Genomic DNA, 16300 nt, shown 5'->3' with positions numbered 1-16300 from the left:
GTGATGTAATTCCCTTTATTTGACACAGAACACCAACAGTTATTGCTGCTGCTACAATTACACGATATTGATGTGAAATATTTATTTTACTGCTAAACTGTGATATTTTAAGCTGAAGCTACATAATTAGTCAGGTCGATGGCACAGTCAGATACTTTCCAAACTTGCAACTGAATTTGTAAAGGGTTGCACCATTTTTTTTAGTCACCAGCTGACCTGTAATGGGCAGCAACAAGTAAACGGTTAGTGGCATTTTCTCTCACATCTCATGTGAAAACACTCTGTTCCACTCATGTTTAAAACCGTGGTACACATGAGTACTGGTAACTGGCCCATGCCTAGTTATGTTAAATTAATTTCTAAATGGGCTTGTTTTTTTAGTGGAGAAATGATTTGAGGTGATTGTGCCTGAATCCTGCGTCAAAGAGGAGATTTTTAAAGTACACTGATGTCAGCCACAGAGGAAAAAAATGGTGCATTTTGAGAAGCATGAAGGTTGCTTTTCAATAGCTCTTTAGTGTGTGTTTGCATTGACAATCTATGAGTTATAGCTACAGAGAAAAAGCAAAGGTGAGAAATGCTCAGCAGTCTTTAAGTAAGAGCATTTTGCTTACAAAATTAATGCAGTGTATTCTGTCATTATGTTTAATAATATGAAATCATCTTTTTAAGAAAAACAAAAACCTTTGATGAAACAAAGTACTCTACATGACTATATATCATTTTTTTGAAGCGGTTTCGATCTTCAGTGCTACTTTCAAACATACATGGATTAATAAAGGGGGGAAGTTAATGCTGTTTTCCTCTCCCCTCAGTTCATGATGCGTTTTATCTTTTCAATTGTGCCTTGTTTCCTCAATGCAGTCATGTTTTTTTTTTAACGCAGTCACCTTATGTACTTTATTCAGATGTAGTCAACTACAGAAGAATCTCAGTTTAGCAAAAACTCTGCAAAATGAACACCCTGATGACGACAACATGTGGCTCCAGTGATGGCAATCTCCTCTGATGCACATTCCTGCATTCAGCTTCTAGTCACAGATACTTGATGTCACCATTGGGGAGGGGGTTGAGAGGGAGTATATATTTCTCGATCACCTGTAAATAACATTCATTTTAGAGTGATCGGCTTAAATATTGTTTCTGTTGTGTATTTAATGACTTATTCAACGAGGAACGCAGACTGTACAGCATTAAGGTTGTTCATATTAGAATGTAAGAGAGGTTGAAACCAAAAATGTTGAAATGTGAGAAGGGACCTTTCAGTCGCATGTGATCAAACGTGCGCACATATCAGAGTGGCAACTGTTCAGATGGGTCAGAAATAGGAAAACCAGAAAGGAGCGCCGTCGTTACTTGTGTGTGCATGTTGTGCTGGAATAGACTCAGCTGACCCTCTGTATCATTAGTGAACTGGTCCTGTGTTGTTGCTCATCACAGTTGCCTTTGTTGCATGAAAATATGTTTTAAAACGATGTTTTGTTGTTTGCAGTAGTAATAGTGTCGTTGATGCTGTTTATGATTTTAAGCCAAAGGTTCTATTTGAATTGTGTGCAAAGATATTGATTTGTACTTTATATTTTCTTTCCATTCTGTTTTCCTTTATAGGGAAACATGTCTGTTTACACCTGTAACTGAAAATATAGATTGCATATATAGATAAATATATATAAATACATCACTCATCATTGTGGGTTTTAGTTGCATTTTAGCTCATTTTGGTAATTTACTGGACTAACTTGCATTTAACTGAAATCAGAAAAACAAAGTATCCTGTAGCGTAAGCTGTGTTTAACCAGTCCTACCTACCAAAGCCTTGTCTAACTCTTTGGATCTCGTCTTGGTAATCTGACAAATATAAAAGCTCAGAGATTTTTGTCTGTCAGAATCAATCGAGGGAGAATTATCGAGATTGTAATCAGTCCAATCAAAAATGTTGTTTATTCCCTAGTTAATTATGCAAGCGAAATAATGAAGCAAAGATGCTACACTAATTCTACTCTCCTATTATTAAGAAAGTAAAGTGTTAGAATGAGGGGATTCACTAGTAAAATTATTGATTGAGATTTGGTATCAAGTATGAACTTAATGTACCAGAACAACCACAAATTAAAAAGGAAAAAGTGCCTTACTTTAGTCATATGAGGCACTTGTGGAAATATCTTGCATTTCTGCTTAAGTGGTTTGGCCACTTTCATCTCTGCTGATGCTCTGGTTTGTTTTCCTGCTACAACGGCTCATTCTGAAAAGGTGGCCCTTTGGATATCCGGACTTTCTTACATCTGGATTACTTCTGGAACTGGGAATAAACCTCACAGACTGGAACGAGACAAAGTTCTTGATGGAGAACAAGGTTTGGTCAGTTTCCAAGCTCAGTTCTCAGTAACGTGCTCCTCGGAAAGGAGTCCTCACCAAGAGCTAATCACCCAATCAGAGATGGACTTGAAGTAAGGCAGCAATTTTCAATAAAAACTGATTTCATAATTCCTTTTACACACTTTTAGACTGAGACAGCAAATGTATTAAGATACTGTAGAGATACTGTCTCACAATTCGCATTCAAGGTTTAAATAAATCATTATTTGAAGCTACAACTATTAACAGATTGTTTCAAAGAAAACCTTTTGAGCACAAGGTTAGATGCATCTCTTATTTTGAAGATCACTTGAAGCCTTCTGCAGGAAATGAAGGATTATTTTGGGGACACCCGTGGTCCGGTAGGGACTCTTTGAAGAACCGAGAGAAAAGTTGTTCTTGTGGTTGAAGGGTCAAATCCGAGATGTTTATGCTCTACAATACACTGCTAGAAATGTGTGCAGCTCCAACATATACTGTCCTAAACAAAAGGTGCGATGTGGATGGGGACCCACTGGAACTCTCCCATTTGTTAACAGAAGCTGTGACAGTGGGGTGTCCTAAGCTGTTTTGGTGTGGGGATTGAACACAGACGAGTGTGATAAACAAAGCTTTTAAAAAAATCAGCAGATGATTGAAAGAAGAAGAGAAAATCCTGGATGTGAATGGAGGCAGCTGCAGTTTGGACAGTAGAGGCAACCTGGCCTGACCTGACAGGCATCCTTCTACATGCACTCTCACTGACGGCTCACCTTTGCCTCTGCATTGATTCTGCTGCCTGAACCATGCACCCCCAGCGTCCTCTTCCCCAAGCCATGCCTGCGCCCTCCTTAGGGCAGCACCTGCGGGACATGACCATGGGTCTCGGACGGGGCAAGAACTTCCTCGGAGGGAATTTTTCCTATGGTTTCATCCAGTCAGTTAAGGAGTGTCTTTATTTCCTCCTCTGCTGCTGGTGTATAAAGGAGATCCTTGACTGAAGGACCGAAAGAAAGTACAAGCTGTAAACTAAACATTTGACGTATTGAACATTTGCTCTGTAAAATGCAGTTTTAGTCTGCATTTCATTGGAGCGTATGAAGAACGTTCTTGGAAGAGCTGTGGTGAGTGATCTGTTGTGCAATTTGTGCTCTTACCAAACTAAATAATATACTTTTTTATATTTAGGTCACTAAGCAAACTTGGCAATATTTCAAATCCGTCCGTTTCTGTTTTAGTGTCCATAGTATGTCCATTTTGAGGTTGAGGAATCATTCTTCAATGCTGCTTGACTGGGGTCAACATTTTAAAGCATCACTCTGAAGATCTTGGATTTTTTTTTTTGGACTGGAAACCTGCTTTTCCTTGATGTGCCATTAAATAAATTAAATATTTCTACCTTCATATGTTGTTTCTTTCTTTTTATTTGTTCATGTGGTAGTTAGAAGAAGCTGGATGAATATCTGGCACTTTATGTGGAACAACTAAATCCAGGTTTATGTGTCAAAAACATTGTTATGGTGAGAAGTAAAAACAAAAAAACAAGTGTAACCCTCCCAGCAATCCTCAAGAGTTTTGCTACTCTGACCAGCTTCCCTGTCCCTGCTGAAGAAAAGGCCACCGCATCATTCTGCTGCCACCTTGTTTCAGTGTCAGGATGGCGTGTTCAAGTGGATGTAGCCTATTTGAATTTGATTTAAGATTGACGATCACAGCAAAGAAAAGCTTGCCTTCCTGAACAGACAAGACCAAGACTTTTTCCACATGTCTTGTGTCAACTGCAATCTGAAATTGTCATGGCTGTCTTCTGCCAATGGCTTTCTTCATATCAACAGATTGTCCCACCTTAGCTATGAATCTGTGCACCTCCTCCAGAGATACCAAGGGTCCTCTTTGCTGCTTTGTAAATTATTTCTGTTTTTGACAGGCCTGTGTATTCAGGTGAAAAGTCATGGCAGGTGTTGGATTGTGTCCTATATACGGATGATCAATAAATTGAACAGTGCTCCATATTATGTCCAAAGCTTAGGATATTGTTTTGTAACAGTTTTATCCCCAGCTAAATGCTGGCACACAATAAGAAAATGTGTAATTTTCATTTCATTTCACAATTATGTGCTCGTTTTTCTTTGCACGCCAAAGAAATCAACTTAAAATGTGTGACAATTTAAAATAAGTTACACAGCTTGTCAAACAACCTATGAGCGTGTTTGTCGAGGAAAACTTTCATTGGTTCAGTGGTACGGAAAAGGGGCGGGACTAGAACGACCTCAGAGTGCGATTGGTCAAGTGACGTGTAACTCTTGAGTTCAGACTTCACCTTCGAAGTTCCCAAGTTGGTTGGAAAGAGACGGGACAGCCTGCTGTATCTCTCACCTTCTCCGGGGTCTGGAGTAAAGTTCCCCAACACGGTAAGAACAACCCGAGTCTGAACATTCTGTTGTTTGTTTTATTTTAACCTCTAACAGAGCAGTCGTACATTATTTCTCTTCACACGGCACCGCCTCCGTCGCTTCACGTTTTCCTGGTCGCTCGCTTCAAACGGAAAACTTGTTTGTAATGTTTTGATGTCACAGCGTCACAGGAACAATGTGCTTTCTTTTGATATCCATCCAGTATATTGAAGTTATACAAGTCTTTGTCACATTCCCAAAAAATATCCTCGTTTTTTTTTTATTTTATTTTATTTTATTAGCTTTTATTCAACTTGAGCCATCCTCAGTTGACATTTCCTGTCTCATTCAGACTATTACATTTGCATATTATGAGTGCATATCGCGGGTGCTTTGCATGGGAGCCTGTGAGCACAAGTTTCCTTTTAGTTTTTGCTTCACTGATACCATTAAAGACACATCCTGTTGTGTCGCTTAATCTCTTGACCTTTTTTGGTCATTTATTTTCCCAGGAGAGACCAGATAAGACCCAGTGTTGCGACAGTTGGCTTGTTTGTATGTTTTATTCAAAGGGAAAAATAAGTATAGTCAGCTGTGCACGTTGCATATATAATACACGCAAGGGAAAACACTGAGTTATGTTTATTTGAAGAAGTAAAGGGACGTCAGACGGAGCTGGAAGTTTACTGAAAAGCAAAAGGAAGGGTCCCTCTGTGCTTAGGGAATACATTTGAGTTTATCTCTTGAAACTCTGGAATAAAGATGCATTTTCTCTGAAAAGCATCAAGCTTTATGGCGCTTGTAATCTTTTTAAAACTGTCCTTAGACTAGACCGCTGCCTCCCTTCCATTCCCTGTGGCAATCTTCTGCATGCTCCCCCTTCTTTTCTGTCTCTAGTCAATCTCATAGCAGCTAAATTTAGCTGCCATCTATTTAAGCCATTCCACTATATGCTCCACAATGCTCCTTGTGGGGCCCGAGGCTAGATCCGGCAGACTTCTCTCGGGAGGAACTGGATTAGGAGACCTAAATTGCGCTGGGAGAAAATTGAATTTGAGGAGTGAAGTGTGTCATTATCTTGCCATAAGTGAGGAGTCTCTGCGTTTGTAGATCACAGTCAGATGACACGGGTTAAAGAAATGACTGTGTAAAATAATATTCTTTTAGAATGTAATCTGAGCATTATCTGTTGAAATCCTATTCTCTGTGTTCTTAAAAATACAGTGTGCTGCTTGGAAGACGCCTATTGAACAAACCAATAACTCTGAAACGAAAGGCGTCTTTAGCCTCTATCTTCAGAACACTGCAGGCCTTAGTTACCCGTGTCTGTGCCAAAACATTTCTCTGCTAGTCAAAAGCCAGGGTGCCCACAAGGCCTCCTGTGCTCACAAACTACTAATGAAGAACTGAATTCTCCTAAAGCAATAAGACTTCCTGCACACACACAAACACACTCAGGCCCAGTTTCACTAAATGTTTATAACACTTTACAGTAGGTTCTATGTTAGTAGAATGGGTGAGGCTGAATAGCAAAGGCTGGCATCCAAATCCTATGCTTGTGTAAACAAATGTAAATGTCTTAAAGCTGCAGGCCACACAGGGATTGTCCTACTTGTCTATTTTCATTCTGTAGCTCAGCAGTTTGTATATGAATAATACATAAAGACAGATCTCCTGCAGACTATGAGTAACAAACAAAAAATCTGAAGTGATGCTTCTTCAGACAGGCTTTCTGCCCTTTTGAGTTTAAAAAATAATAATTTAATTGGTTTGATGCAGCATGCCTCCATGCCATGCTGCATTAATGCAGCATGGCATGCTGAGGCGCTCAGGAAGTCCAGGTTGCTTTGATGCTTTGCTTCAGGTCATCTTCATTGTGGGTTCTTGTTTCTCTCAACTATCTCTTGATTCTTCCATCTCATATCTACAGCCAACTATGTTTCTTTTGCACCTTGTGCTTTCCTGCTTTTCTTTCCAATTAATTTTCCATTTTCTTCTACAGAAAAGGGTGTTTGAGTGTTTTAAGATGCTACATCAAAGTCGTTTGTTTCCCAAATGGATGGTAAACCGTGTTTGTTATGGAACAAGACATAATTTCTCATTTAATTTTCAGTAACTGGATAACTACCTTCTATGTTGGTTCCATTTTTATGCAGACCCCAAAGCAGACAGACATTAACACACTGAAGTATTTATTCATTAATCACATTCATTGCGACATTCACATATATTATTGTATGTTATTTGTTTTCTTGGTATTATGCAGCCATACTTGCTTTAGGATGACAGGTCAGCAGTTTTCCCAATAAAACGGTGGGCCGGTAGAACCATTAATGTTTTAGCCTTTAGAAAAAAAAGATCTAATGTTCTACTTTTTGAGAATGCATGGAAATATGACTTATTTTCTTCATTAAATTTACTATATAAAAGCTGAAAGATATATTGAACTATGTGTAATGTGTGTATATGTACACTTTTTCAGTTCAATTCGTAATTTGGTAATTTTTTGACATTAACATGTTCATGAATATTGTATCTAAACAAAAATCAGATCCCAGCTTTACCAAATACCAGCTTATATGTTTGGAAAGGTAGTGTTTAGGAAACAGCTCAACAAACATGAGCACTGCCCTTTTCTAAGGCAGTTTGGAGGTGGAAATTCTGACTCACTGATACCCAGAGAAAATCTAATCATTTCATTGTTGCCAAAAAAGCAAATCAAATGGGAGTTGTGCATTAAATAGTGCCTTAGAAAATGCTGAGCTTATCTTAACAATAAAACCACATGAATGTCTCTCACCTTTTGGGCTGAAAATCACTTCATTAAATTTCTATTGTAGAGAGAACAGAAATGCTCTTCATGTTCAAAATGGAGTACAGATTGAGGGAAAAGGTCAAATGAGAAGCTACAATCATTTTCACAGCAGGTGTAATGATCCAGTGGCACAAAAACACCCACGCTGATTCCAGAGATTGGCAATTTAACATGATGGACTTTACTGTAGAGAAAAATGACCTCTTATTTTAATGAATGGGATTCACATGTACCTAATGAATCAGAAGAAATGGATTTCTGCATTATTAGCATCTAAGAAGTAACAAAAAAAACATCTATTAGAAAGTTCCCTTTGTGGAGATGTATTTGTTCAGCCTTCAAGCCTTCATTCTCAGAACTACTTACTTTTTTAGTTTATTATTTTTATTTTTCTCAGTGAAAACTTTTATGTTTTCCAAGGACACACATTTGTGCCGAGACTGGCCAAACTCTTATTTCCAGGTTATTTTTTCTTCATCATTCCGGTAAAAGTGAAATGGAAAAAATAAATCACAGTCGGTTATTATTAATGTCACAGCTGCCATATAACTCTTGACCAGGGGTATGCAATCTCAAGATTACCATCAGGCTGTTTTGAAAAGATTTATATATATATATATATATATATATATATATATATATATATATATATATATATATATATAATATTTCACTGTTTTACAGATCTAAATAAGGATGGAAGAAGAAAATGGAAAACACTTTTATTTCCAGATTTTATTGTCTTTTCATACCATTGAAACATCAGAATATTTATTATTACATATTTTTAGATATTTTTGTCATAATTTTGTCTGTCTATTCATCATGTCTTCTGTCCATCAAACCAAACTATCCATCCATCTATGCATTATTATTCATTTTCCTTCAGCTGGCTTGACTTTGTCTGATTTTTAGACAGAGATTTTTACGAATAATGCAGATCTGGAAAGGTATAACATTTTTATGTGTTGGAAATCATGTCTCACCATGGTTTTGTCAGTAATTAGAGTGGGCCAGCTTCTACTTGTACCTACAAGTGGAGAGAGAAAGGCTGAACTCCTGACACAGACACTATTAAGAAACAGAAGAGCACAGACTTTCCTCACTCTCCTCTCACTTCATTTCGTGGAACTATTGCTAATCACGACATTTGTTTTCAATGCTGGTGTTGTGTTGCAGGAGACGGGCGAAGCCTCTGGGGGGGCCATGTCTGGGGGCGGTGCTGCCAACAACAGTTGGACCATCCTCACATCTGAGGTATGATCACTTTGAAATGTCAAGCAGTCATGCATGACCTTCTTAAACGTGTCTCTGAAAAAAAAAAGAGAGCTTTGTCCCAGTTTGTTTCTCTTTCAGGTCACCTGAATATGAATTAAGTTTGTGTCATAATGTTTATAAAACATTTTTTATGTCAAAGTTGTAAAAAAGAGGAACATTCTGTGTTATTAATGACGTCAATGAAAGGTTATTTACTATCAATAAAAATGGTTTCTGAATATTAAATTTACCTTTTAACATAGCAATTTTTTGATAGGTCTTCAATCAAGTGGTAATGACTCTGCCTCTGTCATCATAGGAGACAGTTGCTGAAACCCTGAGGCCCCTTGAGGAGGGAGCAAAGCAGCATGAAGAGAGCCACACATCTGCCACAGGTCTGGGGACAGTATGCTTCATTTATGTGACCATTTATAAGTTTCTGAGGTGTACAATATATTGGTGAAATGTTTATAAACACATTAACTGACCCCTCTCTTCCTCTCATAGCTTAGAATAAAATCTGAAAGGTAGACCCTAATAAGTCCAGTCAAATTTTTCTCAATCCAGCTGCTTGAGCTCACTTCAGTCATTAGAAAATCTGATTAACCTAGAATAGCTCTTCTCTCATTAATCTCTAGAAGATGAAGTGATGCAGATGTATAGATAAACTTTTTAAAAATAAACCCTGTATTTGTCTCATTATGGAATTAGAAACGTGATTAAAGAAAAGGTTTGAACAATCCAAAGCACTTAACCTTTTAATCTCAACTCTCCCTCCCCATTAAATCCTTTGTTTCCTTTGTTTCTTCACTAAGATGCGTCTAGTAGCCATCTACCAATCTCAGAGGACAGTGTGTCCTACTATTCACTTGTGGCCATGAAATGCTGAACGTTTTTCTTGCAAATGCCTGTTTTTAGTCACCTTGCAGCATCTTGTCAAATCAGAATTTGGGGTTTTAATCTGCCCAACACTTTCTTGCTTTTTAATTTTCATGAGATTTGTGGTAAATTCATTGGTATGTGTTGGGCAATTGTCATGCAGCAGGCTCCAGTTAATTCTGCGTTAATATTTTTACAGATGTGCTTACATTTTCCTCAGGCGGCTCTGACGATAAGTATAATTTGTAAGGGATTCTATGATGAGGCGCTGGCATAGTTCTGGTGCAGCAAAGCATTCCCAAACAACGATACTTCAAGCCCTTAACAGATAGCATCTGGTTTGCTTTCTTTAGTGCTGCATTTGGCTCATGTCCAAATAAGTATTTTGTTTCAGTTTCCAATTAGCTACACAATTAGGTGTCCATGAAGAACTTCTAAGGTTTTGGTTAAAGAAAATTACTTAATAATTTGTAATTTAATTTCAACAAAAAAGTTGATCAAAACTACTTAATCTCAGCTCCATTGAGAGACGTATAAACCATGTTCACCCATAAACCTGCGTCAGCAAAATCATGTTCCTAACAATAATGAGATTGATGAGGCGATGGAGCAAGAGACTACTGCTTCAGGTCATTGTAAACACAACATTGTTCTGCAGTCATTTAGTTGAGGGCTCTGTTTTATTTTATTGCCTCAGTCTTTTTACATAAATACATTTCCCACACTTTAATGATGATAAAGACCAGTCAAGCTTTATTCTACTTGAACATCAGCTTCCTCTGTTAATAAAACTAAACCCATGTCCGCAGTCATTTTGGTCAAAGGTGCTTGAGGTGCCAAAGTTTTACAACAGTGTGAATGGTTCCCTTTCAAGAACTGACTGTTATAAAATGTTGAACTGCTGCTTTAAATGCTTCCTCTCCTTGATGAACCAGGACCTGGAGAAACAAATCAGCCTCCAAATAGCGCCGAGTCTGCAGAAGAAAGACTCCCAGAGGAGGGTTACCTAGTAAGACACCATAACTCATAACACCATATCATCTTTCAGCACTGTGTGCAATGTCCTCTAGCTTTATTTCTAACTAGCCGGTCATTTATTTTTATTTTGTTCACTACCCACTGACTGAAGAGGTTTAAACTTTTTAAAAACAATCATTCTTTTCTCTAGGTTTCTGAAGATCAAAATGCAGATTCCAACTCAAATCCTCCATCTGTGGATGCCTCTGGCACCTTGGACAATGGTATTATTGAGAGCAAAACTGAGGGACTGACAAGGTCTTCCCCTGAGCCAGATTCGTCCTCTGACTCCTACACCCTTCTGACGCCTTCCCAAGATGGGCCCCCAGACTCACTGCTCAGCACAGAGACTCTTGGAGGTGCAGAGTTTTCACCGGCAGAAGAGGAACTTCGACTCGACGAAACGCTTCATCTGCAAAATAAAGAGGTGCCAAACCAAGAGGGACAGCAGTCCGGTAAGTGTTGCTAATGGAAGTTATCCACCACAGCTTTTTGCAACTGCCTATTTCTACTGGAATGCTCCAACCTCTTGGGCAAATTAAATGTATCTATGACTGCTTGTTTAATTTTATTCATTTATTATTCAAATTTTTATTTTTCAAATAATACATAATGCCAGGAAGTCTAACAAGGTTCCAGGAGTCTTTGAAAAACAGGCCCACAGCATCACAGATCCTAGATCATTCTCAACAGTAAGCAAGAATTGCTTTTACTACTTCCAGCTGAATAATTTCCCATGTCCTAAAGAACTAATCCCAAACTTCTTTCTTGAAAATGACGACGAGTTTCTTGTCCTCCAGTGACTTCTACAGTCACATGAGCTCAGCCTAACGATTTGGATGTGGTAAAACAGGAGATTCACATCATAGATGTTCAGCTCACAAATCTACTGCATCAGTGTGATGTCATCATGTCAGTATGAAACAAAAAAATCTGACTATTGTTTCCAACATTTTGTTGAGTCCATGTCACAACAAATGAAGGCAGTTTTGATGGTATTAAAGTGGTTGTTCGTATGACATTTTTATCAAAGCTGAGTTTAAGTGTCTAAAGTTTTTGTGAAGCACATACACCTCATTTAAAAGGTGTCTAAATGTAGAAAGATTCCTTTCTGTTGTCTGTTTAGGAACTGGTGAAAGGACAGACGAGGGAGAGTCGGTGGAGAGGAGGAGAAAGTCTCTCCTGGAGCAGATTGGGCGAAAAGAAGAGGAGGAAGAAGAAGTGGAAGAAGAATTTCAGGTGCCACAGCGAGAGAATGACGGCATGTTCTCTCTTAACAAATGCATCCTGGCTGCTCTCATTCTGTTGGGGCTCGGCACCGTCTTTTTCTCTGGTGAGCATCACCTGTGAACCTGTTGCTGTGATATTTTAGACTTGTGTCTATGTCAGAAGCAATGACTAATGAGACTAAAGGAGGCTCTGAGTCTGAGGTGTACTATGCCTGCAGGTGTCTTCATGGACTTCGATGAGGGTAGGTTGTTTTAGTCCTATTGTGTGTGCATCTAAGTAAAATAATTCACCTTTTCTCGGCCACAACATGTTTGTGAACATGCACGCAGAACTTAGGGACTTTGCATGGGATGCTTTTTAAAATTCACTTTAAAAGTCCGTCTTGCTTTTCTTTTGTTTTGGAAGAGGGACGCTTGTTTTATCCTGACATTGATATCAAAATTTTGCATAAATTAACCACACTGAATTGTAAAGGATCCCAGGCCCTTCACATCATGCTTATTGGCATCGACACAAGGACTTTAAAAGTGGTATACATTTTCAGGTAAAAAAAAAATAAAATGTATATGTGAAGACTTGGCATACAGAAAAACAAGATTTGCACATTTGTATCCAGACATCTGCAGACTGCCCCTTTTCCCCATTTTAGAAAACTTGATGTTGGATTGATAACGTGGGGTTGATGGGTTATTACTTTTGCAAGTTGGCTTGTTCGCTAAATATATGATGCTGATTTGAAAACAGTCATCTACATTGACTTGACACTTTTCATAATGATTTGCAGAGGGTGACTATACAACAAGGGAACTGAAGGATACAGAAGCACCAGGGAAACAGGTCAGACTGATGTTCTCCTTCTCTGTTTTTATTGGCATCACTTTCAATCACTTATCTAATAACAACATACCACATGCATTCCATAACATCATGAAAATCATAAATAATAAGTTTTAAAAACACAAGCATTTTCTGGACTGTGCTTGTTGGAAGACCAACATGGGCAGCAGTTCACCTCAAACTTCTGCTTCCTTAGAAATGTTTTCGATGTGACAAAGGCATTTTGAATTCAGACTGTTTTTCTCCGCTTGCAATTTGTTGACAGGAGTGGCTTAGTCCCGAAGTAGCTCCAGGTTTAGATCACAACAGCTCTGAGCTCCTTAATAAGTTAGCAGAAGGGAACCAGCAGATTTCTGCACTACAAGCTCAGCTTCAGGTGTGACTCCATTCTGTCCAGTGCTTCATTTCTCCTTAGTTCATTTTATTTATGTATGTGTGTAAAACAAATGTGTGTCTTTGCGTAAATGTGTCAGCGAGTGCATAACATGCTCATGGGAGCTTCTTTACTTTTCCTTTTTTTTTTTCCTTTCCAACCAGGCACAGAAGAGGAGCTAAAAGTAGCCAAGGAGCAGGCAGCAGAGGAGAGGAGCAGCGGCTGCTCTGGGAGGAGGTGGAGAAGGAAAACAGTAGGTTGAAGACAGAGATTGCATCTCTCCCTGCCCTTCAGAAAGAGAACGACAGGATGAAGAAAGAGCTGGAGTCTGTCCCGGCCCTACAGAAAGAGCTAGAAACCCTGAGATCCACTGTGACAAACTTAAAACTCTCCCCAGGTACAAGAGTTAGAAGTTGAAGGGGATTAGTTACTAAAAGCAGGAAGGGAAAGCAGATCAAGTTTATTCTTTCTTTTACTTTTGTTGCAGACTTTGTGTTGTTTTATTGACTTTTGTGTCTCTTCCAGCAGCCGGCGATGCTGATCAAGCCGGCATGAAACACTCTACATCACCACCTAGTGACCAAACAGAAGACGGCAGGCAGGATTCAGCTGGAAAACAGCAACAGAAGACTTGGGGAGATCAGAGGCTGAAGAAAGATCCAAATAGGGTTAAATATGAAATACATGACAAAAAACAGCAGAAGGGGAAAGATAAGTCTGTTGGGAAGGAAGGAAATGGAAAAGAGCTTAAAAAGGGAGATAAAGTGGAGTGGAAGAAGGGAAAACTTGAACATGGGAAGCTTGAGAATGACAAGCTAAGCCAGGTAAGCAAGAAGCAAGTGATGAGGCAAGTCCTTGGAAGCAGAAAGAGTTAAAGAGAAAAGGAGGAAGAGGAGATAACGGTAGACCCCTGGGACAAGGAAGGTAGGAAAGTTGAAGGAAGACAGAGACCGGAAAAAGGGAAACTTTGAGAAAGTACATGAACATAAAGAATGGACAGGTAAGGAGAAAGAGGAGTGGCGAGGAGGGAAGCATCGCGATCAGAAGATGAAAGGAGAGATGGAGTGGAAGAAAGGGAAACATGGAGGCAAAGAAAAGCAGGAGAGAAAAGATTGGAAGGAGAAAGGCGATAAGAAAGACCCTGAGTGGAAAGAAAAATTGGTAAGGAAGGGAAAGGAAAGGGTGAGAGGAAGCAGTGGGACAATAGCAAAAGTCAGGCTAAAGAAAGGACGGGATGGATGAGAGGAAAGAGTGGAATGAATATGAGAGGAAGAGCAAAAACGGGAAGAAGAGAAGAACTTTAGGAGGAAGGATGAGACTTCAGAACAGTTTAAGATCAAAAAGACAAACTGAAGCATAATGTAGACTGGGAAAAAGACCAGTCACACTCCCTTAAAAACAAAGAAGACAAACATGAATTTCCAGGTGATCATGGCCACAAGGAAGAGCACTTGTATGGTGAGCGAAAGCCCCATCACACCCACCCCAAACCCTCCATAGGACAACCAGAATACTGGCTCCAACAGAGACGACGCCTCCAACACGACCCCAAACCACCGCAGCAGTGCGACACGCTGGAAACCTGCGCCCAGGCGGAGGGGCTCCGCCCTGTCTCGTTATCACAGTTCGACTCTGTACTGCAAACCTATCTGACCAAGATAGAGGAGGCCGGAGTCGATGGATCCAAAACATCAGAGCTCAGAAAGATCGCCTTGGAGTTTTTCCAGGATGGGATGTTTGTGCACAACCAGAGGAGCTTCCAGGACTTTGTGGACGATTTGTCGGATATTTTGGAAGACATGGTGGAGGATGGTGATGAGAAAGATGGTGACCTAGAGGATGAAATGGAAGGGTTTGAAAAGGAAGTCCTGAAAATGTTTTCACTTCCAGGTGGCAGGGAGAAGGAGAAGAGGATTAAAGGTGAATGGAGGAAGGAGAACAGACAAGAACGTGGCTGATTATGATTTGATAGGCTGGAGGACATACTTTGTTTAAGACCATAATTACTTCAATGTTTTAATCAGGCAGTCAACCAACCCTTCTTTGCCCCACTACCATCTGTTAATATATTTCACTAAACTTTAAAATCTTACTCTTGCTCATATATTTACTGTATCGCACAGGCTGGCCAAGCTTACAAGTTCTAATGAGTTCGACATCTACAGACTGATATTTTTTGCCAATTCTGCTTTACAACGAGCTCAAGTCACACCTGTTTGGATGGAGAGCATCTGTTCACATTTCCAATTCCCAAACAAGATTCTCAATTGGATTTAAACATTTCTTTAAGATGCTGTGCTCTAAATCATTTCTTGGAGATCCAGCTGTACATTTTTAGGGTCATTGTGCTGGAAGGTGAACCTCCATCTGCTGCCTTCAAATGGTTTTTCTTCCAGAATTGCACTACGTCTTTTTCCCCGTCAACTCAGTTTTCTTTCCCTGCTGAATCAGGCAGCCCCACACCATGAAACTGCCACCACCAATTGTGTTCATGGTGTTTTCAGTCTTTCCCTTAGAATTTTGCTTGTAGGTTAAAACGCAATGTTTTGTACATGGCTTTTTGCAATCTGTACACTGAACTAATGTGTACTTTCAAACATTGCTCCTTTTCATTCAGCAATATCTTTAAAATCAAAAAGTTGGGTCCAGGTTTTTGTATCAAGATACTTCAGATTATGTAAACATTCACTGGTGTTCAAATATTTTGTTTAGAAATGTTGAAACTTAAACCTGCTGGAGCAGTTCTGATGTTTTGAACTTAATTTCTAGAATTTATTATTATTATTATTTTTTTTATTATTTAAACACTTCCTGCTTATACAGCACTGTGCACTGTTAATGCTTACTAAAGCTCCACTTATTGGAGATACAGGTTGTCATATTTATTGATCACTGTGTTGTGGGTTACTAAATCATTGATACTAAAACAGGCTTCAACATGGGTTGTTAGGAAAGTTGGATAATTTATGTTTGAAAATTTGGCATTGATTTGTATTGTTTGTAAATGTTGCATCCAACATGTTTTGTGGAGAAAAGTATTTAATTGTATTCTTACAACAGGCATTGTGTGGAAAACAAACGTTGGGCACTTAAGGTACGGGCATGTTCAAGTTGCTTGTTTTTTATGTCGTTAATTTAAATAGGTTGTGTTACTTTAATTTGTGT

At 39.1% G+C, this 16300-nt stretch overlaps 2 protein-coding genes across 2 annotated transcripts; both read left to right on the top strand.

Annotated features, from left to right (window-relative positions):
- Positions 1-1755: 1755 nt before the first annotated feature.
- On the top strand, positions 1756-3724 carry lenep (lens epithelial protein). Its single transcript, XM_055047673.1, has 2 exons — positions 1756-3458; positions 3573-3724. The coding sequence occupies exon 1, from the start codon at positions 3141-3143 to the stop codon at positions 3333-3335; it is 195 nt and encodes a 64-aa protein (XP_054903648.1). The 5' UTR covers positions 1756-3140; the 3' UTR covers positions 3336-3458; positions 3573-3724.
- A 936-nt stretch (positions 3725-4660) lies between these two features.
- pbxip1b (pre-B-cell leukemia homeobox interacting protein 1b) lies at positions 4661-15152 on the top strand. The gene is given in 19 exon segments (XM_055048080.1): positions 4661-4745; positions 8722-8799; positions 9119-9194; positions 10614-10687; positions 10847-11150; positions 11822-12028; positions 12143-12166; positions 12710-12762; positions 13028-13153; positions 13314-13338; positions 13341-13532; positions 13661-13948; positions 13951-14047; positions 14049-14066; positions 14068-14285; positions 14288-14368; positions 14371-14418; positions 14421-14477; positions 14480-15152. Coding segments are annotated over 18 exon segments (2553 nt in total). The 5' UTR covers positions 4661-4745; positions 8722-8748; the 3' UTR covers positions 15094-15152.
- The last annotated feature ends 1148 nt before the right edge of the window (positions 15153-16300 follow it).

Source organism: Poeciliopsis prolifica, unplaced genomic scaffold (genome assembly GCF_027474105.1).
Source record: "Poeciliopsis prolifica strain line A6 unplaced genomic scaffold, Auburn_PproV2 SCAFFOLD026, whole genome shotgun sequence".
Lineage (NCBI taxonomy): Eukaryota > Metazoa > Chordata > Actinopteri > Cyprinodontiformes > Poeciliidae > Poeciliopsis > Poeciliopsis prolifica.
This window is presented reverse-complemented; position numbering and strand designations above follow the sequence as displayed.